Here is a 25,760-nt window from a genome sequence, read left to right as displayed (position 1 = left end):
TCCCTTTGTCTCATCAATCAACATCCTACTGTCCTTCTACTTAGCCTGGAACTTTTAAACATGCTTCTTATCTTTACAAAAATATTTTCTGGTAACAGCAGCAGGAAGATATAAAATCTATAAAATATCTGTTTAAAAAAAGAAGATAAATCCAAACACTCCAAAAGCAGGAGAGCCAAAAGCTTTTATAATTAAATTTTTAAAATCAGGACATGCAATTTAAAAAGTGTCCTGCAAAAAGCAAAAGAAATTAAAATATAGGTTACCAGTGCTCCTTATTTCAAACTATGGCGTGCTTATTTTATGCCAAACAAATACATCCTTAGCAGGTGTAATTTGTCATTGGTCTAGTGACATTAATTAAAGTATGACAGCATAATTCAGATACAAAGCTGAACTTATATCTTTCAAAGTGCTGATGTCCAGAGGAAGTTTTCTCAGTTTACAAACAGATTGTTTTCCCAGCTGCTGCTTTTCCAAATTTAACCTGGGTTATCCACTTCCTAGTTTCCCACACCTCATTGGCAATAAAGGTTTCGCAAACAGCAATTGAGTTAGCAATTGCAGGGATGCTAAACAAAGCCACAAAGAAACCCACCACTTTCCTAAATGCTTCTGGCATTTGTTGTTTTAACAGAAACATACTTATGCATAGTAATAAAAGCATATGGACTGCTACATACACATTTTTATATATATACACAGAAGTGATCAGGAAGTCCAGATTTTTTTAACAACTTTTTCTTTTAGTGGAAAAGCAGTTTTCATGGTTCCAAAGCATAATTCAGGAGGAAATTGGTTATTTCCTCAATATAATCCTATTAATTTACGAATAATACACACCATAAAGCTCTATTTCCTTGATTTAAGCTTTATTTACTTGATCCCTTTAGGAACTGAGTAGCAGGAGAATTTCTTTCCTCATAATTCTGAGCTTTTCTCCATATTTGGGCTAAGAACTTCAACTTACCCCAAGATTTATTCTATCATAGTTTCTGTAAACATCTCCCTCAACTTCTGCTGCCTTTCTCCCCCATATTCAAATGACAAAACCCACCAAACTCATATTCTCAGTAGTGTCTCTCACAGTCTGACTAGCCTGGCTTCTGCCTTCAGTTTAAGTCATTAAAAAAGTGCCTGTGTTTTCAGTGAAGTTTCTCATTTCAGGTCTACAGCAGGGAAGGGTATCATCATTTACCCATAACAAATGGTGCCTACTTCTCGCTTTAAGCAAGTCTGTCTTAAATCATAACATTAAGGTTACAAAAGGAGGAAAGAAAAGTAACTTGGTGGTAGGTGGGAAGAAGGAGAGTGCTGAATTCTTTCCTTTTATTAGACAGGCTATGTTGCAAAAGAAGTTTTTAATGTACTACTGTAAAGCCTAGGTATTACAAATTTTAATGAACTAAAGCAGTTGTCTACTGTTGTATTTATGCTGAGACCAAAAGTTTCTCTATTCCTAATTTTAGCTTGATAACCAAGGTAGCCAAAAGAGAAGCTGGGATTTCTTGATATTCTGCTGCTGGCTATGCCTTTTCTCTGTCTCCTGCTTCCTTTCCTTATATTGCTGTTAGACCAAGATATTTGAAGAATTGGGGTACAGCCTTCTGTCTTCACTAGAACGGGAAAAGACAGTGAGTATGAAAAGATGCTATGCTTTGACTTATGCTGAAGGTCAGTCTGACACTGTGCAATCAGAGAACTGGCTGAAATATGCCTAAAATACAAACCCTGTTTTCCTCTACTCTGTCACGCTGTTTTTTTTTTTTCCTGGGACAAAAGAAAAAAAAGGGGGGGAAGGGGGATCAAAAGCTTTATAAACTGGTCATCAGTGATGCATGATTAATTCAGCAATAACCTACACACTCAGCGCATTGAACTAACACTGCAAACCAGGCTTCTAAGGAAGGCCTTTCTCCATATCCACATACTCTAATGCAATGGGTGAATTGAATCGTATTTGACATTCCTGAATTATATCAAAGCAGATTTTCAGGCAAAATATTAAATCACTGCAACATCCTGGGCAAGTCTCATCTCAGCTGTGTGCATGAGTTTTCCCTCTGCTCCCATTGCCTCTGCTGAGTAGGTAATAATGATACCTACATCCTCTGTAAAGTGATTTGGAATTTACTGATGAAAAGCACTTCAGAATCTAGGCACCAATTGTATGTACCTCAGGTTGTCTCTGTGATCATCTGGGAGAATATTTCTCCCACTAAGAAAAATATTAAGTTTAAAAGCAGAAACATTTTTCAATCAGTCAATCCTCTTGACAGTAGAACAGTCCTTGATGGGTAACGAATTGGTTAATGTTTTCAGATAATCAATAATTAGTCAAAACCTATTACCCCCCATCTTTTCTTGGTTTTCTGTTTTCACACCAGCAACTACTATCCATGTGAAAGTTTTTCCATCAGAAAATTCCAGGCTGGGATAAAATGGTTTTAATCAGAGTTCTTTTATGCCTGCTAAGTAAATGTTATCATCAGCAATCATTCTGAAATTAGTCAGACTAATGCTAACCTTGCAGCAATGCTGGGGGCATCTCCACACAGTCATGAATTTACACTGCATTAACTACATTCGTTTTGCATCCCTGCTGAACAACACACACAAAAATTTATAAACAGAATATTGTTTTCTGTATGTAGAGGTTCAACTCACCAGAGCAGCAAGAAGTTCAAAGGTCAGAAGGAAGCACTGAAATTCAGTAGAAAGTACTGAAATTTAAGGTTAGATTCACAGGACAGTGAGGATGCTGAGTGTTCACGTGAGATACCAGTGTGAGAATCCTGGTGTGCTTTGAATTCACACCTGTGTTGACAAGCACTGTTATAAGACTCACACTAAACCAGTAAATTTCCCATAGGACCATCCTAAGACTTGAGAAACAACATAAAAATAAAGCAGAATTTTGATCTTTCTTTGCGTGTTGAATATTCTCTTAAAAAGTAGAACATGCTTTATTATTGGCTTTTATGATGAATTTGACTGTACTGTCTTCTCGCAGCAGACACTGTAACTGAAAGGCGGAGAATCTTGTAGGTGGTTTATCATAAAAATAATGTAAAAAACACTGGAAAGTAAAAAAATAAGGTGTATGAGGCAGAAGATGGATTACATGGAAATAGACACCCATTTAAAACACAACAAATATACTTTTTTATATATTTTTTTAATATAAAAATAAATAGGTATGGTACAGGAAAAAGAGCTTAAGACTGTTTTGGTTCTGCTGTCTGTTAGCTAAGGAGAAAACATTTCCAAATACCATGGAGACCAGTAGAGTTGCACATTGTTCAGGTATAATTAGGTTTATAATTCCTTCTGTAGAAAGCTGGGGTTTTGTCAGACAAACACAGAAAGCTTAGTAAGTAAAACAAAAGTCTAGGAAGTTAGACAAAGCACTACATAAGAGGGAAAATAAAAACCAGAAATTACAAGCACTCACATTCTGTTTGATTTTAGTATTTTAGAATAAGCTAGCGCAAAACCAGAGCCAATAACAGGGTGATTTTTTTTCACTGAAAAGAGAGTAGTATAACACGGATTGGTAGAGCTTAGAGTTTTATGAGAAAAAGATTTAAGGAGGAAGGTGCATCCAGGCACAAGTAATGTATCCAGAACAACTCAAAAAACCCCACAAAATATCTCAAAGAGAAAAGCAAGATCAGAGGAAGAGGGAGTGTTTGCAAACAGCAATGATAGAGATAATTTTGCAGGAAAGTTCAGAACTTTGTAAGTGAATGTGTGGAGTTTTGGTCAAATATTGATCAGGGCAGGGGGGAGGGGATAGCATTCAAAGAGAGTAAGAGGTGGTAGTTCACAATTAGAGCAGAAATCTCCTGAGAGTCATCACCAGGGAGATAAAACTGAGGTGAAAGACTCCCTGGATTCAGACTGTGGAATGAAGGATGCGTTTGGCAGGGAACAGGAAGAATCAGCTACAGGGAAAGAAAAAGGAAGAAAAAATTTATCTTGAGTAGTTGTGAACTTCTGAATGGGAAATAAAAATTCCTTTGGTACTGAGAGGTGAGAGGGGAGGAATTCAAGCTGGACCATGTGCATTACCTGAAATAAACAGGGGATAGATAATAAAGGCAGAGGGAGAGTCGAGCCTGAACGTAAGCACTCAAGGCAGAAAGGTCAGCCTGAGCATCATAAAAGAGGATGCTCAGGGTAAAATCCAGCCTGGGACCTAGAAGTCATTGGCACATAACTCTGTGGGGAACAGTGGTTCTACTGCATGCTTTGATGTTAAGAGCTGAGAAACACAGGAAGCAACTTGGCTGCCCAGGCAAAGGTGTGCCAGGAGCTCAGAGACATGGACGAGGGCCCACCCTAAGTCTTGTGACACATATGACATTGCATGGATGCCATGGGTACCATGGGTACCTCTGGGCACATCAAATGGCACTAGAGATTTAATTAGGTACCTAAATTACTCCTCAGATGCGTACACACTAAAACACATGTGAGGGGACAATTTGACCTTTATTTAGAACTCAGTACTTATGCATAAGCAGAGTGCTTTACAAAGGAGGATAAATATCATGACAAACTATGAAATTAAAACATGGATTTGTCATGTTCATACAATAAGACAGAGGTGGAATTGGTGTCAGAGCTTCCAAACTCTTGTCATGTCACTTAAGACAAATGATGACAAATCTGACACAGGCGCAGAAGAGAAAAGTGTTAGTGGTGGAGGTAAGCTTTCTTTCAGCGGAAAGAGCAAAAGCTGTGCTGAAGGTGATTTGAAGTGGCTCTTGCAAGGACTGAATGGTCAGTCATCCTCCCCGTGTCTAAAATAACAGCAGTTATGAAAGAGATGGGCAGAGGAATGAGTAAGATTAACAAGTGGGCAGGACAAAAAGAAGGGGCTGAAGCAGCCATTGAAGTGAGAGTAAAGAGCTGAAACTCAAGACAGAGACCAGGACCTCCACAGCAAATTAATTTGGCACAATAACACTGAACAACTGGCCTCAAAGGAACATCTAGATAACTGCAAACAAAAGCTGGTGAGAATTTGAAGGGCTGACAAATGAAATAAGGAGGCCAAACAGCAAAAGTGAAGAAGCATACAAAGCAAGGAAGAAACATCCCTGGCTGTGTTTGTGCAGAGGAGCCAGTATTCACATACCGTTATACCAGAGCCTTACCTCCAGAGCTACTGCTCCATTTTTTCCTTGGTGAGGTATTTCGTAAGCCTCAATTTGCTGCTTTGTGAGTCGGGCTAGCTTCTCTGCAAGCTCCCGCCAGTATTTGCCAAGCTTGACAGCTGAAGTCAAAATGATGGTGTCCTGGGTAAGACGTGCCACTAAACCCTGGCAATCTATTTTCAAAAGCGCCTGCAACAATAATTTTCATTAGTGTTCCTTCACCAGTAATTACAGAGCATTATCATTTGTTTTTATAGCACTAGTCTGCATTTCTAAGCAGACAGGAAGGCTTTTTGTCTGTGTTCTTACAAATATGTAACTTTTTTCCCTACAAAAAGGTATTGCCAACAGTTTCACAGGAAAACTGCCCACGAGCTTAAGGAAAAATTAAGCTGGCATTCAGCTGCTTCAGCATTCCAATGTCAAATCGATCCTGCCAAGCTTACAGATCCTGAAGAAAAAATATGCTTCTCCAACAAAAATATTTGGGACATCAAATTTAGCTTCTTAAAAGTTTGACATTAAACTTAAAAATTAAGTTAGAGCACTATTATACTAAGGTGTGGTCATTTGTCTACTGCTTTTCTGGAAAATCATGATTACACTGGCCAGCACCTTTTGATTTACTCCTCCCACAGAACTGATAGTTTGCTGACCATTAAGCAGAAATGCAAGCATAAAACTCTTCCCTTCCCCATGCCAAATGAGCTTTTAATAACAAACAAATTAAAATGGTTCCAGGAGTGAAACCCTGAAATGTAAGTATGTTGCTTTCCCCTTCGTTTGTTTGGATAAGAGCTAATGAGAAAAATAGGTGTTGTTTTTTTCTTCTCCTCAAATTAACAGCAAAATGTTCCACTGAAAATGTTGACTTTTCCAGTGAAAGATCAAGAACAAAATCCATGTTTTCCTTGGTTTTTAGGTACTGATTTTTAATAAAATATCAAGCATTTCTGCAGAAATCAGACATTAGTGTGATTTAATTGTAAAACAGTTTTCCATAAAAATCCTCATTGCAAACAGTAGAACTTTTCATAGGCACAGTACTGAGAAATGGACTATAGTGTACAGTACCAAATCCTCCTATACTTTGGTAAACTGGAGACGAAGTTGTTTGGTTTGCCTTTGCTCTGATAATCAAGAACCCTATTAACATAAAAATAGGAGATTAATTAAAAGAAAAAACCCATAAATTCTACCCAAAAGTGACATGGGTAATATCTAGCTTTAAGTCTATATTTACAAAGACAGCAACCTGCATTGGCACTTCATAGCTCAAAATCATATACATCTCAACAAAATGGGACATCTTGTTAATCTAATTATGCCCCACCTTTTGCCTATTCTGTAATGAACTCTGTTTCACTGTATTCAATTAAAAGTTTGGGTCATTTTTACTTTAACTCCCCCCTCCCCTTTTTGTACAGAGACGTGGCAGACTAAACTGTACTTCATACTTGCTCAGTTTTATTCCATACAGTTTAATGCTGTCTTAAGGGCTGGAAGTGGCCACTGCTACCAAAAATTTCTGAATCCTGCTGAAATTGCTGTCAGCACTTCAAAGGGGATAGACAAGTTCTGAGAAGTAAATCCTGTTAAGGTTTACAATTCAGTATAGTCAAAAGGCTTTAGATGAAAGGTTACAATGTGAATTTTTATACACCCATTTTTATAATACTTTATTTTCATATCAGAAATTTAATTCTCTTCTGTCCCTAAATGAGCTGGTAGACTTTTCAGTCAGAGTCACAGACACCACTGAGTAATCATTAATTCCAAATTCATTTGCGTACAGATCCATAACTAAATTAAGATGGTTAACAATGCAACCTATTACCTGGAAGCGTTTAGAATAAACCCACTTTTGATTCACATGTAGCAGTATTGAATCACTTAGAAGTTGTCCAGTGACTTACAAATGATGCCTATGAAATTATATACTGAAATACTTGCAAGATTGTCCTTGGGTCTCAACAATATTGACTGTGAAGTTGTCATGTGTGGATAGAAGGTCTTGTCTTCAACATGTGGGTCAGGATTTCCTTACTTTAAACATATCAAGCTAACTTAGACATGCACCTTAGGGTACACAAATACATATAAATAATTGAGTTTCCACACTATAAGGTTACTAAATACTTCACAATGGGAATATGAATGCAATTTACCATGATGACTTGCATGACAGAAGACAAAACTATTTCAGTCATGGCTGTGTGAAAACAAAAAAAGTCAACTGAGTCAACCTAATAAATGAGAAGGCTCTTGGAACATTTACAGAACACTGTTTAGAATTAATTCATCAAAGTATTATTCTTCATGAGAGTCTGGATGTATTTTCCATTTATAGATGTTTACAGTTTTCGTTATATATTCAGGTTTGTAACGATTCCCACAGGGTGCAGGACCATGTTTTCTTATTCACACATTACTATTCAGTAGTTTCTTGGCAATGCATTCCCAATAACCAAGTTAGATCATGCAATACTTACAACAATGAGCTCATAAAGAAATAGCCTTTTTTTTTTGTTAGCATGGCAGTCTTCCTTCATCCTCTTCACAACGTGCGCAACTCTCTCTGATTCTTTATCAATGTGTGCCTCATTAAAGTCATCCAAAGACATATGTGAATATCCTAGCACCTCAGCCAAAGCTCTCCAGTCACAAACACTCTCTGATACTGTAGACAGAACTACCGAGTAGATGTAAGTCAGTTTTTTGAATGGCAATGCAATTTGTTCAGCAAGATTCCTGGTTGTTAGTTCACTGTCAGCGGTGTCCATAGCTTGTTCTTTGGAAATCACTTTTATGTTTTTGCAATGTACAAGACCAATCTTTTTTCTGAGAATGCCTACATACCACTCTTTTATTTTAGTTTGTCCAATGGCTTTTACTTTATCTTCACCAAGAAGTGCTATTGTGTCCCCTTTAAAATATTCTAGCAAATAGTCAATCTTATTTTGACGTAACACAGTTTTCAAAGCCACTCCATAAGTATTAACACTCAAAGTTTTATCTTGAAACTTTGGATATTTAACTGTTGGTATTAAAAGCAAAGGTGCAGACTTGATTTCTTTGCGGTTTTGTAAGCGCTTTGGCCTACTGATAATTCCACATAATTTTGGAGCAGGATCAGGAGTTGTAACATGGAACTGTGTTACTTGGCTACTTTTTAAGACTTTAATCTGAACAAGGAAAACAAAGAAATGCATCTCCCTACATCCAAGCATGGAAAACAGGAATTGTTGGCGGACCATTTCACCAGTTTTCAGATCCTCCTCTTTAATATTTTTGCTTTGGTCTTCCATCTTCACTTCAAAATCTGGATCACAGGATACCAAAGAAATGTTTAGATCTTGTGGCTTTTCAAGCAGAAATGTATGTTTTCCCCACAGCTGAAACACAACGGGAGGCATATTTTTCCCCCCCTTTTTTATATCACAAATTGTGAGTTTTCCTGGAATGTAGTTATGACCAAAGACTGTAAAAACTGCTGTAAAAGATGGATGAATATACTTGGGACCATAAATTCCAACTGAGACCGTTCTATGAACATAATCCCAGACATTAGTTGCTGGAGGCTGGATTTTGTTAGCTTGTACAGCAATCACTGCATACATCACGTGACTGAGGTCCGTTAGCTTCACTTGTATAGTATCTTGATAAGTGTAGCAATTTTCTAGCTTCTTAAAAGGCCCTTCTTTATTGAAACTATAAAAACACACAATATCACTCATAACTTGACTAAGTGGATCATTCTTCACTTTAGCCGCAACTTTCACCTCTAGGAAAATGGCTTCCCTCGTGTTGAGGTTGCTGAGCGTAAGTTCTATCAGAGGACTTATGGTGCTAGACAGCTCATTGTTAAACGATGATGGAGGATTAAGGATAGCCTTTAAACCAACTTCTTGGAATTCCCCAGGTAGTACATGACCCACAGGGACATGAATGTTGATATCTGAGTCAGGTAGCTGTACTGAACCCCCTTCATAATTCAGTTTACAAACAACATGAATGTCTGTAGCTTGCGTTTGTGCCCATCCAGGACTATGGCTCATGGCTTCTAAATCTAGACAAGATCGAGTGAGTTGCCGGTGACTCAACCAAGCCATCTTATAGGCTTCGCGGTCATTTTGAAGCCATGTCATGTCTGAAACTATAGTTTTTTGAGGTGTTGTCTTGCGAGGATGTAATCTTTGGTTATCAACAATGTCCAGGAAGTCAGAGACACTCTTGGATCGTCCAGATCTTCTTGATGAAGTCTTTCTTAGAAGACAATCAATATCTAGCTCATCACCTGAGGAAGCCAGAGAATCCCTGTTGCTAGAAACTTTAGAGAACAAATGTGGTTTTTCTTTTAAGATTGAAAGGTATCTATTATTTTCATTTCTATTTGAAGCAGCTATGTCATGTACGAAAGGGTTGGAGGCTGACAGTTCATTCCAGAAAGGATTAGTCCTGGAAGCAGCATGGGCATGTTTGAATACATCAGACCAGTCAATATCCAAACCCAGTTTACTTTCCTTGACATCTGTTTAAAAGAAAAAACAGAAGCATTTCCTAAACACAGAGACTTGAGATATTCCATTCATTTCCAACTGGTAGTCTGTTAAGCTAACAGGTGACTAAATCTATCCTCCTAAAATACATATAGTTCATTTGTATATTTCTCCTTCAGGTTTTGAAAGAGTACCAATATTGATTTCTAAGTAGCATTAAGAATCTTTGTTAATAGAAAGAGTGCTAACAAATTAGTACTGAGGGATATAAAGTGTACTCTGCAAGGTGCTGATTGTATCAACTCATATGACAACTAATTGGCATTGAGTAGGCCAAGATCCTGTAAGATTTAAACCCTGATATTCCAGTAATCTTTGGCCTCTTACAAAATGCCATGGATTTCTTTCCTTTGTGTCTAACTCACTGCAAAGATTAAACAACTAGTTTCATTTTTCAAACACTGTAGACAGTACAGATAAATGTCTTATTAAAGATTCCTTTTCATGCTATTGCACATGCATTTAATTGATAACAGCACTCTTTTACAATTTATCTCCTTGTGTGTGGAATTTCTTATACTAGCTTTCCCTTAAAAAAGTTCATTTGTATAATTTATGAGGTCTTGCACAATTTGAAATTTGGAGAGAAATGTTTTTGTGGATACTAAATTTTCTGAGATTGCACTTAAATAGACAAATAGGGGTGTATAAGTGATATTTAAATATGCTTTTTAATAAAAATACTCATTATTAACAGTAATGTCTATTTGTTCTGAAGACAAGATGTCCTTATATTTTATATTAATAACTGTTCACAGAAACTGTTTTATAGGTTGATTAAGACTCACACTTCTTGCAACGAATAGAGTATCTGCAACTTTTTGTGCTAAGGGTTTCTATTACTTGTTTGCCATTATTTTTCTATATGCAGAGGTTACATCATCCTTCATTGTACACCCTTGTAAAGAAGTGTAGTTTTAGAAGGAAGATTCAGCATTACCATTCTTTCAGCATATCTATATCCTTCATTATTACATTTTCCATGGTACCTTCCATCTCCAGGGTTACTAATTATTGATCAGTTGTAAGAATGACAGTGCATGCAGCCACAAAAAGAAAAAAAAAAATTAATTGTTACCACTTTTCTTTTTGTTTCGTTTGTCATGAAATGTGACAAAAAGCTAAAACCATGAAGTTTTTCCACAGTTCCAGAAAAATCCCAGTTTGGAAGAACCAAAGTGGAATTTACCTGCTTCCCAGCTGCCCATCTGCAAGGCTCTAGCATTGCCTTGACAAGAGCCTTCCAGATGACCTGCTGAGGGGAGTGAGCCCAGGGCAGTCCCCTCCCCCTCAGCCACCCAGCCTTGGTCAGAGCCACCAGATGGGGCTGGGCTGCTCAAGCTCCAGCTGAAAAGTCCTTTTGTTTTTGCCCACAGCCCAGAAGCTTTCCTTGCACTGTGACACTATGACAGTCAGATCATTATCATCTATTAAAAAATAAATTAATTAATCCCAAAAGGAATATTAGGGGGTTTGTTTGGTTTTTTCCTCATGTTTCTACAGGAAGAGTCTGAGCAGAAAACTCTGGCAGAGCCTGAACCATTAGGCTGGACACTTTCTCATGCCAAGGTAATAGCACATATTACTGGGGTGCTGGAGATTAACAAGGAAATAATTCCTGCTCTGCAACTCACACAGCAAGCGCCAGGCTCACTGTTACTCACATCTGCTAATGTAGTTTGTCTCTTCTCTTGCCCATCTCAGCACGCAGTAAACATTCAGTAGTATTTATTCATGTAAGGTTAATGATTCCAGTTCTTCCAACCTGCCTGACCCACATTTGCTATGGCAAGGGACAGAGGGCTTCTCTCTGCAAGTTTCTCCTAAGGCACCTTGTGACAACCCCTTGTGTTCTGACTCCAGGGACATCTATGATGGCCTGAGTAGTGTGAAACACAAACGATAAGAAAATAAGTAAAAATAAATGGTGTACAGGGGTTTACAGAGTAACTATAGCTCTTGACACTATTGAGAGTTTTGCAGAAATAAAGACTGTAGGTGGAGAGCCTTAGTATAGAAAACAGCAGAGGAGACATACTGTAGCTGGCTGAAGGTGTCCGCTCATCCACATCAATCAAAGTCCCCTCTGACCTGCTCCGTGGAATCTCTCCGCTGGTTAGGGAATCTGTTCCACTACTGGAAGTGTTTCCCTCCTAGGAAACAGTTAAACATATAAAACATCAGCAAGTATGCAATTTGAAAAAAGGGAAATGTTGAAGAATAATTGAACTTTTCTCCTGTGATGTGGCACAAATAAAAAAAAAAAGTGAAGCTATGGTTTATGAGTAAATTTATGGAGTCTGCCCAAGATCATCACAATCTTGAGTCTTACTATCTAATTTGCAGCAAAACCCCCAGATGTTACAGTTGCAGGACAATACAGTACCCCAGACCATAGTGAAGTCCAATAACTCACATAATTAAATGTCTTGCAGTTGGAACTGAGCCAATTGTACAATAACTTCCATTCAGAAGGTCTTGAATAAAAACTTTCTAAAAAAGAAAAATCCTAATTCCTGTTTTCAGACAAGTTTGACTACAATCATTAAAGGGTAAGAGCTAGATCTGTTCCTCCCTTTGTCAATTAATATAAAGTATTTCCAACATTTTTTGCATTATTCTTCCTATGCTCTTCCCTGAGAAAACATCAGGTCAGATTTTCCTTTTAGTCTGTACAAGAATGGCTTAAAGTACCCTTCCTTAGGGCCCACACCAGCACAGCAACAGCCCAAGAGAGGACATTCAGGTCTCTCTTCCTTGTTCTGGCTACAAGAAGTTCTGTTTGGTTTTGACGCAGTTTGCACGTGGACTGTGCCACACAAAAGCTGTAAACCAGATCCTGTGGTTGAAAGAGAGACAGTCAACAGCAAACCTATCGCAAGGGCAGAGCAGGAGGGGCAAGGTACCATTGCTTAATGCTGTTTTCAGCTGCTCAGAAAGAGGAGTTGCAGGTCTTCAAAGGAATGTCAGGTATCTTACATGCTGAAGTTACTGTGTCCCAGAAACATAACCTGAAGGAAATAAAATACTCTAGATCTTTTTCTGCAGGAGAGCTCATTAAATTAGTGCTATAAACCAAGAGATCATTTAGTGACTTTTCCAGAATCCTCTCACTGATCCTATATGTAGTGGGGTATAAATGCTGATAGGCAATAGATGCATTAAGACATATGGTTAAAAAGAAAAGAAAATAAACCAAAACAAACACACACATGCACACTCAAAAAAAAAGAGGGGAGTGAAGAGAAAATGTAAAAAAGCCAGGTGTTTTTTTGGGTCCATTCACAGGATACAATTGTTCAGGAATCTGAAATATTGCAGCCTAAGCAGATCTCATTTTATGATGTTTAAAATGGGGGGGGGGGGGGGAAAAAAGATACATTGGGCCTGTTTTTTCTGTGGCTGGAAGAAGTAGGAATTTTCAGTTACAGTTCTAGTAGGTGAGTTATGGGAAAAAGGAAGCATACCTTATATCAAAGCATTACGGAATAGAAACTGGAAGTCATCTGACATTGCACAATGCAATGGTTTAAGACATCTTTTTTTCCACTGCAAATGTAAATTGGTACTTTTTGTTCTTCCCACAAGAGCCTTCAGCTAATGGCAATCTGTTCAGCTGCTGATTTGCACTCAGGCAGGACGCAAGGCTGAGGTCAGGCTAAGCCTGACAGCCACCCAGCTGTGCTGCTGTTAGAGGACTGGACAGACTTTCTGGTTCCTCTGTTACCAGAAATCTCAGGTGTTGGACTTAGAAGTCCTGATTTCGGATGGTAGTGAAAGCTAGCCTCCAAGACCAATACTTTGTGGCTTCTGCTATTAATGCCCCCCCAGAATCAATCCAGAAACTAAAACACATACTTAATTCCAACACTGTAGTTAAAAGATCTGACATCCCACACCTGTATAAAAATATCACTGTTCCTCCCATCTCTAATAAGAGACAGTATCTTTGATAATGTGCACTGATTGCCTCAAAGGAAACAAGTTTTGCTTTCCTGCTGCATCTCAAAATGTTGAAAAACTGAACACACTGTGTAAACATGCAAAATTTTTATCTTGGTCTTCTACTTCAGCGATTGGGGAGGTTTAATCACCAGTGTAAGGTATCCATAGTCTAAAATTCTAATAAATATACAAAAAGAAAGTCTACTTTTTACAATACCTGTGTATTTGTTGCCAGCACTAATTTCTGATGACTTATTGATTGAGTGACATATTAATCTAAGAACAGTTCTTTAAATAGTTAAAAAACCCACAATTTCAGTAGCTGTATAAAGTGGGAGGCAGTAAGTAAAGATGAGGAAAGAGCACAAGAGTGCAAGTTGATGCACAGGGGCTGAAATAGGAAAGGGAGAAGGGAGAGGGAGAGAGAGAAACAATCTCTTTACACAGTGGGAGCATATTGACAGAGACATGACAACAAGATTGCATATAGAAGTTATATAAATGCTAAGAATTTCTGCAAACAGAATAAACCATTTCCTAAAAGTTCCCTCTGGGAACTCCTTAAAACCTTCAACACTAGCCTGGCACAAAGACAAAAAAGGCATATACTGAAAAGGAAAAAGTCATGCCTCCCAACCCCCAAAAGCATTCCTTGGTATGAGAGCACAATGAGGGAGCCCTTGTGATTTAGGCATGTCTTCAGGCCAGCCAAGAAGAGGACGAGAGAAGGGGGGAAGATATAAACATTCCTGGGAAAAAGATGACCACCTTTGGTCAGCATGTCAAGGGATGTGGGAAATGCTGGGGACAAGCTGTACACACACCATTGGGTACTGGGCAGTATGCCTCCTGAACAATTGCATGATCTGACACCAGGGTTTGGTCCTGTCTCTCCTGTGTTCTAGCCTTAGTGCTGGGAGTGCATAAATCCCCAGTGCCTTTGTATGAGACTAGGAATATAAGTAAATCTAATGCTCTCCCTTTTCCATGGGTATATTTTTTGATAAAATAGCATCCCAAACGAAGTTTTTCATAGGACAGCCCTATTAATTAGGAACTTATCTGGACGAATCCAGAAGAACGATCATCCGCAAGAGAAGAGAGATCAATGCATGTGGGATACAAAGCCATGCTGATCAGTGGCAAAGGGGAAAGGTATGAAATCCTTTTGCTGCAAAAGAAGGGAATTATGTATAGGGAGAATCAGAAGATAAGCTTTTCATTTGCTGTAGCTACTGAGTAAGAAAGATGTAACTGACAAGTGCTTAATGGTGCAAAGAATTATTTAACTGATGGTATGTCAGCTCACAGTGTGAAGTGAGCAGGGAGTGAAGAAGAGCTTGGGAAGACATCAGCTATGGAGGTGACCAGTGAGTGAACGTGAGTGACTGCTGAGAGATGTGGCATTTTTCTGTATGAGGGCAAGAAACAGTTTGCCAGCTGCAATCTGCTGTTCAAGCCTGGACTGCATTGCTTGACCCGTAAGAGCAGGGGACTCAGGACCCAGAGTGCTGCTGGCAGGCACGTTGCAGCACTGTTACAGAGGGGAAAAAAATGCATTAGAAGAAGAAAGTCTCAGGTAGAAAGTTCCGTTTCACAGAAGTCAGGAGACAGATTTGCTGCAAACAGCATTTTTGCTGCATGTGATGCCTCTAGAAATCTCTTCCAGGTCTTTTAAAATCCAAGGTTTTTTTTTCTTTCCAATCTCTCTACCAAAGAAAACATGTCCTGCTGTGCTTAAAATAGTGGTAAGGAAGAAAATTAAAAAAGCCCAAAAGCAAACACTTCCCCGCTGCCTTTGCCCTCAAAAATGAGAGAGAATGCATTCCTTTGTGTTTTTAAAGTATCGACATCCCAGAGCAAAACACTAGCAATTTGCCTTTCATTCAACTTTAACCCAGTTCAGCCTTCTTCAAAAGCAGGTTGTGTTAAAAGCAAAGCTCTCCTGTGGCAGTGTCTCCCCACAGACTCCTTCATGCCCCTTACACAGATAGTGCTACTCAGCCATACCATTATTCACAGTGATTCATGGCTTTTATCCAGGGGATGAAATTTATGCATTTGCAAAGACAGGACAAGCAACACAAGCCGGAGATGGAGATGTGCCTCATTCCTTGGGCTCACTTTTAGCTGTCATGGGGAAAAATGACTTGCTAGTTATATAGGTTGGGTTATTAGACTTCCTTTACAAGTTTATTTCTGAAAAACAAGCAAGGTATATTCATCAGGATGTTAAATACAGTGTCCCTGATCTGACCAAATACTGAGTATACTGAATTATTTAAGTTCTATTAAATAAAGAGAAGAAATTCTAAAGAGAAAGCACTATGCAGAAGAGAGATGTTTTCAGAAGGCACTACACATCACCATCAAATCTAAAACACTGCCTGTTCTCAGCAGATTAACATGTTTCTAGCTAAACATTAGTTACAGTAATAGGTCATATTTTAACAGTCCCTCAGTACTTGTGGCCTGGAACAGCTTTACGTAGCTCAGAGTTTGGTGAGAGGCAGTCAGACCTGAATTTACCAATCTTTGATTACAGGGCTGAACTGTGGTACTGTAGCTAATGGTAGCACAGGATAGCAAACAAAATCTTCAGTTGTAGTCTTTGACTTATTCTCTTAGCCTGGTGCATGTGAGGCAGCAAGAAAATGCAGCTGTATCTCATTTTGAACAGAGACAGAAATGGCTTTTAATGTTTAACCTCATGAGCTCTCAACCCTATATTACCTACTTTACTAATAGTTGGCAGCAATCTTAATGCTTTAGGATGACCCTGTTACTTAGCACTTTGCCTAAAATGATAGAAAAGCATTTTCAATTGATATATCTACTAGTTTACTCTGTTGTTAAATAGTTGCCACATTTTTCAAAGTTCTGAAGATTTATCACCCCATGGGCGCTGCAGAGCCATTCTCGCTCCTTCCTGAACCCAGGTTTTAAGCTTTCTGCAGACCCAACATATGTCTACACTGCTGCTTGTAACTGACGTGATTCCTGCTCATAATACTTCATCTGAGCTAGCACTAAAGGGTACAGCTAGTCGGTCATCCTCTCAGTAGATTTCCACAAGTTCACAAGTGGGGTTTTACAGCCTCTGCTCAGCTCTACATGACCCAGAACTGACTGCTTTACAGACTGGTTGGGGAACACTATGCAAACAAAAATGACTATACCATAGACTCCCTCTACAAGGCAAGTATCCCTCCTTCCATCCCACACATCTATGCTTCTAAAATTACTTGTTGTAAGCATAAGGGCTAGAGCATTTATTTTCAATTATAAACTCTGCATTTGGGAATATTGCTTTCCAGAAGCCTCAAGAATGTTAAGTTTTGATGTTGTCTTTTGGGTTTCAGCTACCACTCTGAAATACTCCATGGTTTCTCTTCGGCCTCAGGAAAAAATATTTTGCCTTCTGCTTACGTTACTAAGTAACTTTTTAAAGAACAGGAAATGGAAAGTAAAGATGTCACTGATGAATGAAAGGATCCAACTTTGTACTATTGTAAAGGAAGCAGTGGTGGGGGACTGAAGTAGCAGTAGCATTAACAGTAGTGAATGATTTACAATCTCAGAGCTAACTTCAAGGATAATAAAGGAAATTTCTTTTCTTAAAAAACAGAAATCCTTTGTATGCCACAGAGTCACAGGGGCATGACCACAAAAAAAAAGAAAAAAAAAAAAAAAAAAGAAGAGGCTTCCTCTGTCCCAGAGACTTCATTTTGGCAACATCTTATCGTTTAACACTCTTCCAGTTATATATAGAAAATATCACATCTACTATCCACCCAGAAAGCAAGTAAATGATACAGTTTCCAGACAATCAAACCCAGGTGAAGTAGTGAAGTAGTTCTTCATTAGGAACTGACAATCAGGCACTTATGAGTTGTATGTTTCACAGAAATAATTACTTTTAAATTTAAGGGCTGATCACAGGCAGGGGAGAAATCTCTCTTGACTTTCAGCATTTAAAAAATGTCTCATCTGGTCCAGTGATGTGATAACAAAAATCCTACAAGAGCTGTGCTTTCTTCACAGCATCAGGGCCAAGTAGAACGCACCAAGGAACACACTTGCAGAGAAGGTTTTATTTGCTCATGGCTCTTAAAATTATAATCGTAATTAACATTAAAAACAGATTTTAAGCACCTGTATCAACTGGATATGTTGCAAATATGTAGGGTGTTTTTTCTGCAGGCTAAAAACCAAAGTGATGTGGCTGACACTACGCCAGGACCCAGTATTGAACATCCAACTGTGGAACTAAATTGCCTGTCAGTATGCTGCCTGGATACCAACACTTTATTTTGTACAGATGTAGACTGAAGATGCACTGGCAAAACATGCAATAAGAACCCTGAAGAAAATTGAACCTGATATCCATACTGGGGGACACTGCAGTGTGTTGTGCTTTGATGAGATAGGGGACTAGAAAGGGCTCTTTCCGTAAGCATGACAGACTTCTGCTCCATTAGAAAGGAAAAACACATCAGAAAGCCTGCCCTGTCAGGTGGACCTTTTTATATGGAACCACTTCGGTTTGGTGTTGGTTAACTTGGAGGAGACAAAAAAAAAAAAAAAAAAACAAAACACCACAAAACACACACACCACAAAAAATAAGTTAAAAAGACAATACATACAGAGAGTTTGCTTTGCAATGTTTAAACTATGTCAGGCAAGCATTCAAAATGTATAAACTAGCCAAGAAGAAATCCCAGCTGTGTAGGGCATGAATGGGGGAATGGAGAGGGAGGACTCACATCAGTCACTTCTTCCATTTCTCCTGGGAAATATAAAGGGAGATCAATACTGAGAGGGCAGAAACAATGGACACGTGACCAGCTCAACACCTGTGTTGGGAAAATAATTCCATTAAATATGATAGAAGAAAGTAAATCCATTTGGCAAGGACTCCTCTGGTTGTCATTAGAGGTTAGTTTAGAGAGTTAGTAACCCTAAGCATAATCATTTTTCAGTGCATCCACAAATTACATTTTGTTCTGCTTGACTGACCACATAACAGACACAGGGAATACATAACAGCACAAAATAGTATGTTTGATAGATTGTGATAATATTTACAAGGAAAGACTGATACTTATTTTTTTGTGTATTGATCTGTCTTAACTGAAGAACTTGTTTAAATAGCCTTTGGCAATTTAGGAACACAGTGAAGAGAGCATCAGAAAGGGAGCCTTCATCACAGGCACACTTTCCAATGTATACTGCAGAAAGTGCACTTTGTTGCTTTTTATGGCAATTATAGTCCCCAAAGTTTGGTCGGAACTCTTCTCCAGCAGTGAGACACCATGACATTTAAAACATTTGTGCCTGTGTTGTTAATAATAGGCTGAGCTGTCCATTAAGCTACACCTGCTAATATATTAAAGTTATTTTTGACACTGTAATTTTGAAGGGAAGAAGGGAGGGGAATTCATAAAAATGTATTTTGTTCTCTAAAAGCCAAACCCAGTACCTCTCATTATACTGCAGACTCTCCCTTTACATAGCAATTACACATGCTCTTGACAAGCAAAAAACTCTTATTTCTATCAAATGGGATTCATGTTTAAATGGATAGTTTCTCTACTAATGAAGGACATTTGAATCTCAGAATTGTACTCTACTTATTAATAGCATCATTAACAGAATACTTTTACTGAAATAATATGACTGCCAGATTGACTCTGAAGTGGTAATAACCTAGCAACAAAAATGAAGTCAGAGGAAGATAAACTACCATGCAATATCAGACCTCATTTAATAATCCATCTCTGATCACAGAAGACTACGTAATTTCAGAGAAAGAAGTGAGAAGTCTTTCTTATAAAAACGAGGAAGAGCCAATTCCAGTGTTGCTGGTAGTTTTATAACTGAAATAAGAGTGTTTCTATCTTTTTTAAAAAATTAAATATGTCAGTCTACAATATCACTGTGGATCGTCTTCCAAAGGAATGGTCAAGTTTAAGAAGATTTGAGGCAACAAGTTTCCAACAATTTGTATTACCTTATGTGTCTAAATTTAGTTCTTAAATCTAGCTGCCTTACAGGGTCATTGATTGAACTGTCTATTCCTACCTGTCAAGAAGAGGGCATCTGTTACTTTTGTTCCTCACTGTTTGGTACAATAAGCAGAATAACATGTCCAATCTCATCCATTTTTATGAAGCAGTGACAAAGTCACTCTTCAAAGATTTTAGCTTCTTTTTTTTTTCAGAAGTGAAAGTAAGAATTGTGTGAGATAGTTGTTCCAGGTCTCCTCTTCCTCCAGTCCCTATATTCTTTAACCATCTTTGTTCTTTCCATTGCACCACAGTGTCCAACTGTCTTTCCAGCAGCAGTTCTCCCTCTGGCGATGCATAACATTAGTCTGGATGCAACACCTCAGTGAAAATCTAGTTTTCCCATCCAGGAAAATCACACTATTATGTTGTGATTTTAAGGCTGTGTATTCCCTTGTCCTGTCTCCCTGGAGAGCTCAGAGGCAGAACCCATTCCTGAGGTTCTCACCAGGCAGTTGGCTGACCTCCGAAATCAATCAATGAACTGTTCGTACAACAAATCAGAGAAGCCCCCATGTTAGTCCAGCCTATGCTGACTTTAATCTCCCATTGTCTCTGTTCACCTTCAAAAGCAACAGCGCAGCTCCAGCTTGCTCTTCCTAACAGCCCTACCCCTCAGGCTGCCACAGGTACTCTATCTGCACACTGGTTCCAGCTCTTCCTTCTGAGCCAACATCACTGACTTTTGAGGGCAAAATTTGATGAATCAGCTGAGAGAGCTGCAATTGCGCAGGAATAGCATAAGCAGGCATTAAGCACAGATGAGTGCCTACCCATTCAAGAAATCTTCCCATGTCATTTGCCATGAAGAAAACACTTAATGTTATTTCTTCTTTGCATTTAATGTGACAGTGGTGAGAAAATAAAGAAGGCATAAATGTGTTGTTTTCTCCCATCTTATTTCCTTCCCTAACACCGCACAGGTGCACTGGCTATGACACTGTGTTAGAGATGTGGAGGGAATTAGCATAGGACAGAAAATAAGGTGGTCAGTAGCTCAAACTCTATAATAAAGAAGACTCTCCACTCCAGTCACACTTCAAAGGGGAAAAAAAACAAAAACAACCCCTAAATTATCATAAATTTCATCCTTTTATACTCAAAAAATAGTTTAGTTGAAGAAAAATTTTTAACTGCTCCAACAAATCTGGCTGATACCCTCAAATAAAAATAATGGCTGGAGTGATGTGGTTACAAATTGTTCAGAAAGATGGACTAAACCCAAACTTACCAAATTCCCAAACAGCGACTCTCAGAAAACCCTGCAGAAAATCTTCAAGAAAATGACTCAGAAATGTTGTGGATTGTACTCCATCAGTTCAAAATGCGTGCCCAGTTTCTTATTTCATTTATTCTGCCTCAGCAAGCTTTACTATTTTTCACCACAGCTGAAGTTATTGCCTTTCGAGCAGAAGTGGAGGGCTGCAGATCAGTAACTCTTAGATATAATCACAGCATTTCAATATGTTATCTCCAGCTTCCCTTGTCTGTCCCTGTCTCTCCCACACACAAAAAAAGCCCCCACAACCCCAGTCAGTCCTGCACTCCTTCAAGAACTTTTATACAGTAAATTCATTTTCACTGATATGGCAGTCTCTACAAGACCTGGACACTGTCCAGCCTTGTGAATATCCTGGTGTCAAACATTTGCTTTGCCTCATCCTTCACAGACACTGAGCATGCCTACCTTCCAATTTCATATAGACTGAGCAAGCTCAGTATTTTATACTACTAAGTCTCCAAAAAGGCTGCAGTTCTTTGACCTCACTGGCATCATACGCAGAAAAACACTGGGTATCATTTATCATCCAAAACCACCTCTGCAGCCATATGATGCTCCTTTCACTAGAAATAATCTCCTGGTACATGAAGTGAAACTGCTGTATTAGCTATTGTCAGACTACAGAAGTAAGTTACAGAAAATTGATTTGAGACCACTAGGATATTTAAACATCATGGAAAACCACAGTTAATTTCACAACTATTACTTTGAAAGGAAATTTTCATGCACTGCCTAGAGTTGAGGTTTTTCTGACAGCTGGTCTTGAAAGAGGGGAAGCTAATCTCTCCCTGCTGAAGGGAACTACCAGCAGTGTCCCATACACTGGCTACAGCAGATACCAAAGATACAGACAGCCATCTCAAATATCACTAAATAGCCCAGGGCACAAAGTCCCTACAGGTATACCAGCACAGGCCATTTCACTTGGGATCAATGCTTCTATGAAGCTGGAGTTCCACTAGCTGGCCAGTTTCAATCTGATCAGTAATAGCAGAGTAACCTTTGCTTCAGACAGAAGGAAACCAAGTACAAGGTTACAAGTGAAATAAACTGAAATCCAGACCACACTTATAACAGCTTTTTAGTACTTTGACTTTCCTAGTTAGGAACCTGAAAGCACCTGCCATGTGTTAGCTCAGAGAATTCAGCCTATTCAGCAACACTTTCCAAATGCCAACCCTAAAGAAACACTTTTTTTGGTTTCATCTTCATAAGTTTACTGTCCTTGCTCCATTTGTACTGAAATGTGGGAGGAAGTATTCACAGCTTTTCCAAAAGATCACTGACTTTGATATCAAAACATTTCCCTACCCATCTCATGTCCTTGGCCACAAGTCTCAAGTTTTGCACCTTTAACTAGCTCCTACCTCTCAAGATAATAAGGGTTCAAAATGTGCATTGTGTTACGTGAAATACTGCAGAATCATACATGCAAAACTATACTGTTTTTTTTTTCCTAACCAAATTTGTTATTTTATGGGTTTTCTGTAGAGACCAACATACAATACGCATTTACAGTGCAGTTGAAAGACTGTTTAGATCAAGCAGCTCACTCCTACCATTACACATGCATCCTTGCCATCACTGTCAGGGTTTACTTGATTAAAGTATACAAGTGTCATAATGTGTAGATATAATTTTAACATTTAACTTATAAACGTCAAATCAAACACATACCTTGATGTGTGATGGCAAGTTACTTTGCTTAAGACATTTTTCCTTGGCTGTAGTGAGACAGGAGACTCCTGTTATATCTCTTTGCTACAGATACATGTAATCCTGGTTGTGCAATTTATTGTATGAGATTTTCAGTCTCCCTTTTATGGCAATTATTCTTCTACGTTTCAGGTCATTGATGTTGACAAGCAGATATTTGCAGAACATGGGATTTCCAACAAAGAGCTGTCTAGTACAGAAAGGGAAAGAAAAGCATAAGGTATAAAAATCAAATCTCAAATTAAATATGTTCTGCTTCCAAAGCCTCATCTAAACTTTAATTTGGCAAGTATTCTTGGAGGTGCATGGTCCAAATGTTCAGCATGAAGTTAGTTTAGGTCAGCTCCTGACAGATTACAGTCCAGGGTTATATTTGTATAGATTGCTTTGTCTGTAATAAACAGAAATGTGTACAACTTTGCTCAAAACTTGAATCATTGTGATCTAAAAAATCTTCTATAATGTAGTGTTTTTCTGTTCAGTATTGTATAGCTATGTCTCATCCACCAGAAATGAGATGTATCAGTCAGCAGACCATCAGTAAGAACATGTAAAGATATTTGTCTAATTTGGTGCAAGTTCTGATCTTCAGAACTTCAGGAGATTTCACTCAACTTCGCACCAAGCAGAAATGACAGTATGCCCAGACAGTCTTGACAAACATAGCTAAAGAGTTTGTTCTGTTGTGAAAGTTAGTTCAGATCATTTTATTTTACAGTGAAAATTCATCTCACATTGCTGATTTTATCAAGATTTTACAATGGTAAGTCAACGTATGTCATCATCATTCATTATGATGAATCACTAGCATCCACACAAGTAATTTCATTTTAAAGCTTTTTTAGAGATTAGCATTAAAAAAACCCTGAATCTTAACCCATAATCCATATGTGAACTTTTTGCCTGGAGGAAAAGAGAATGAGCTTTTGCTCCACTTTCTCCACATTAGGAGAGAGCTGATTTGCCACCTAAGAAACGTGTAGGTTTTCAGCCTCCCAGATCTGCCTCTCCCAAGAGGAACAGGGCTTGAGGCACACAGATTTTGGCACCACAGGCATAGAAGCACAAAACCTGGCAGCTCCTATAGTTGCCAGACCATTTCAGAATCACTAAATTTGATTTATTCACAGATTTCAAAGCCAAAAGAAACAAAGCAATCATCTTTACTCTTTCTATGCAGAATCAAGGCCACAAACTTTTATGTAGCTGTTATTGTGCCAGATTGAATACTTTTAATTGAAATGAAACTGTTTTAAAAAATATATGTATTTCCAGTTTTGAGCCCAAGCTGATGTTTATATTCTGTTTGGAGCCAAATCAGGGTTTTCTTTTACTTTTTCATTTATATCCTGGTAGAACTAGCTGGAATAACATCTCTCTGCTAAGCTTTGTACAAATACATAGCAAGCACAGCCTGGTCACAAGGAACTGATTGTTTAATGCACAAGACAAGGAAGGGCAGGGATGGGGGAAAAATGGAGATAGACAAGTTTACAGATGGAAAGACTAAACCACAAAGAGACTGATAGCCACATTCCAGCGTCTTCCAGCCCTGTCATAAGAACTGTGTAAACACGTGGTAACCCCTTAAAAATCTGCCTCCAAACAACTTGTCCCAGACCACTCAGGAAATCAGTTACAAAGCACAGGACATGTGAGTGCCAAAGGAATAAAACTGCCAAGACCAGGGCTCTGAAAGTAACTGCATAAATATCATAAGAGCCCTTCTCTGTCACAAAGTGTTCACACCCTGAAAAAGCAATTAACTAGACAGCAAGGCAGGTATTCATAACACCTCCTGACAGCCTTTGGCATTGCTAGGTTTGGCCTCACTTTCCAGCTATGAGCAGAAATTACATATCAAAATCAGGTACAAGTAAAGCGTAGCTACGTATAGCAGGTATCAGGAAATTATTGACATATACACACACATGTATTCATGTTTTCATGTATCTGGTAAAACAATCGGCCAGTAGCCAAACTTAGAAGTTTGAGATCATTTATTACTTAAAAAAAAAAAAAAACAAAAACAAAAAACCAACCCAAAAAAACCAAAAACATAGTGATGGTGAATGCAACTTCGATTAAGTTCAGACTTCAAGCAAAGTGTCCTTCTGTTTCTGCTACCATATACTACATGAGATGAGGAAAAGTCATGGGAAATTCTTACTTTTCTGGGGAGCATGTCAATAGTGCATACAGTACTTCCTTCCTGTGTGTTTTGTGACTGGAGAACAATCATTATCGATAAAAATACACTGGGGAATTCCAGGGTGCAAAGGGCTCTCTTACATGTTTTCCAGATTAGTAGTACTTTTCTGCTCAGCCGTATTAGTATCCACCTGACAGTGCACGCCAGGCAAGTAACTGTGGGTGGGATCCAGCTGGCAGAGCATAAGTACCTGTGCTTTGGCAGACAAAAAGGTAACTCTGAGAACCATTAAATGTATCTCTTGCTCTCCACTGATGAGATAAATTAAGTTATGTTAGGATGATGCCTGCATTAAGCACTTACAACTAGACTCACAACTAGAATCAACTAGTTCAAACGCTTTGAGTGATCAAAAAAAAAAAGAGCTATCTCACTGGGGAAGACATGCTAGCTTCCCACACTCTCCTCAAAATTATACGGAGTTTAGCTTGGAGGCTTTTAAGCTTGGTTGAATTAGTGTAACCCATGTCCTCTGTACCATCTAGCTGTAGGACTAGACAGCTTCGCTCCTTGCCAGTTTGTACTATATATGTATAAAGTGAGGAGACAGGTTTGAGTTTAGCTTTCCTCTTCTCACCCCTTAAGACAGATATTATAAACACTTCAGTCAGAAGCTGCTTCTGCTGAGAACCGTTAGAGGTTTCCTTGGAAAACTAATGAGATTTTACAAATATATTTGTGATGTTATTCATTTTACTTGATGGTTGTATACAACTTACTGGAAGCAAGTTAACAGTCTCAGTCCAGAGCTGAAAAACTACTGTCCACACTAAAGAACAGACCAAATTTCAAATAGAAAGAAGAAAGAAAGA

General features: G+C 38.5%; 1 protein-coding gene across 1 annotated transcript in view; it reads right to left on the bottom strand.

Annotated features, from left to right (window-relative positions):
* The window catches only part of MACC1 (MET transcriptional regulator MACC1), a 48,254-nt gene that overhangs the window by 5,461 nt on the left and 17,033 nt on the right, over positions 1 to 25,760 (bottom strand). The window contains exons 2-4 of the mRNA XM_074871723.1: positions 11,763 to 11,877; positions 7,658 to 9,696; positions 5,166 to 5,354 (exon numbers count right to left, since the gene is read on the bottom strand). Of these exons, the coding sequence (XP_074727824.1) occupies positions 5,166 to 5,354; positions 7,658 to 9,696; positions 11,763 to 11,877 (2,343 nt within the window). The remainder of the gene's footprint in view (positions 1 to 5,165; positions 5,355 to 7,657; positions 9,697 to 11,762; positions 11,878 to 25,760) is intronic.

This window comes from Strix uralensis, chromosome 1 (assembly GCF_047716275.1).
Source record: "Strix uralensis isolate ZFMK-TIS-50842 chromosome 1, bStrUra1, whole genome shotgun sequence".
In the NCBI taxonomy this organism is placed as follows: Eukaryota; Metazoa; Chordata; class Aves; order Strigiformes; family Strigidae; genus Strix; species Strix uralensis.
This window is presented reverse-complemented; position numbering and strand designations above follow the sequence as displayed.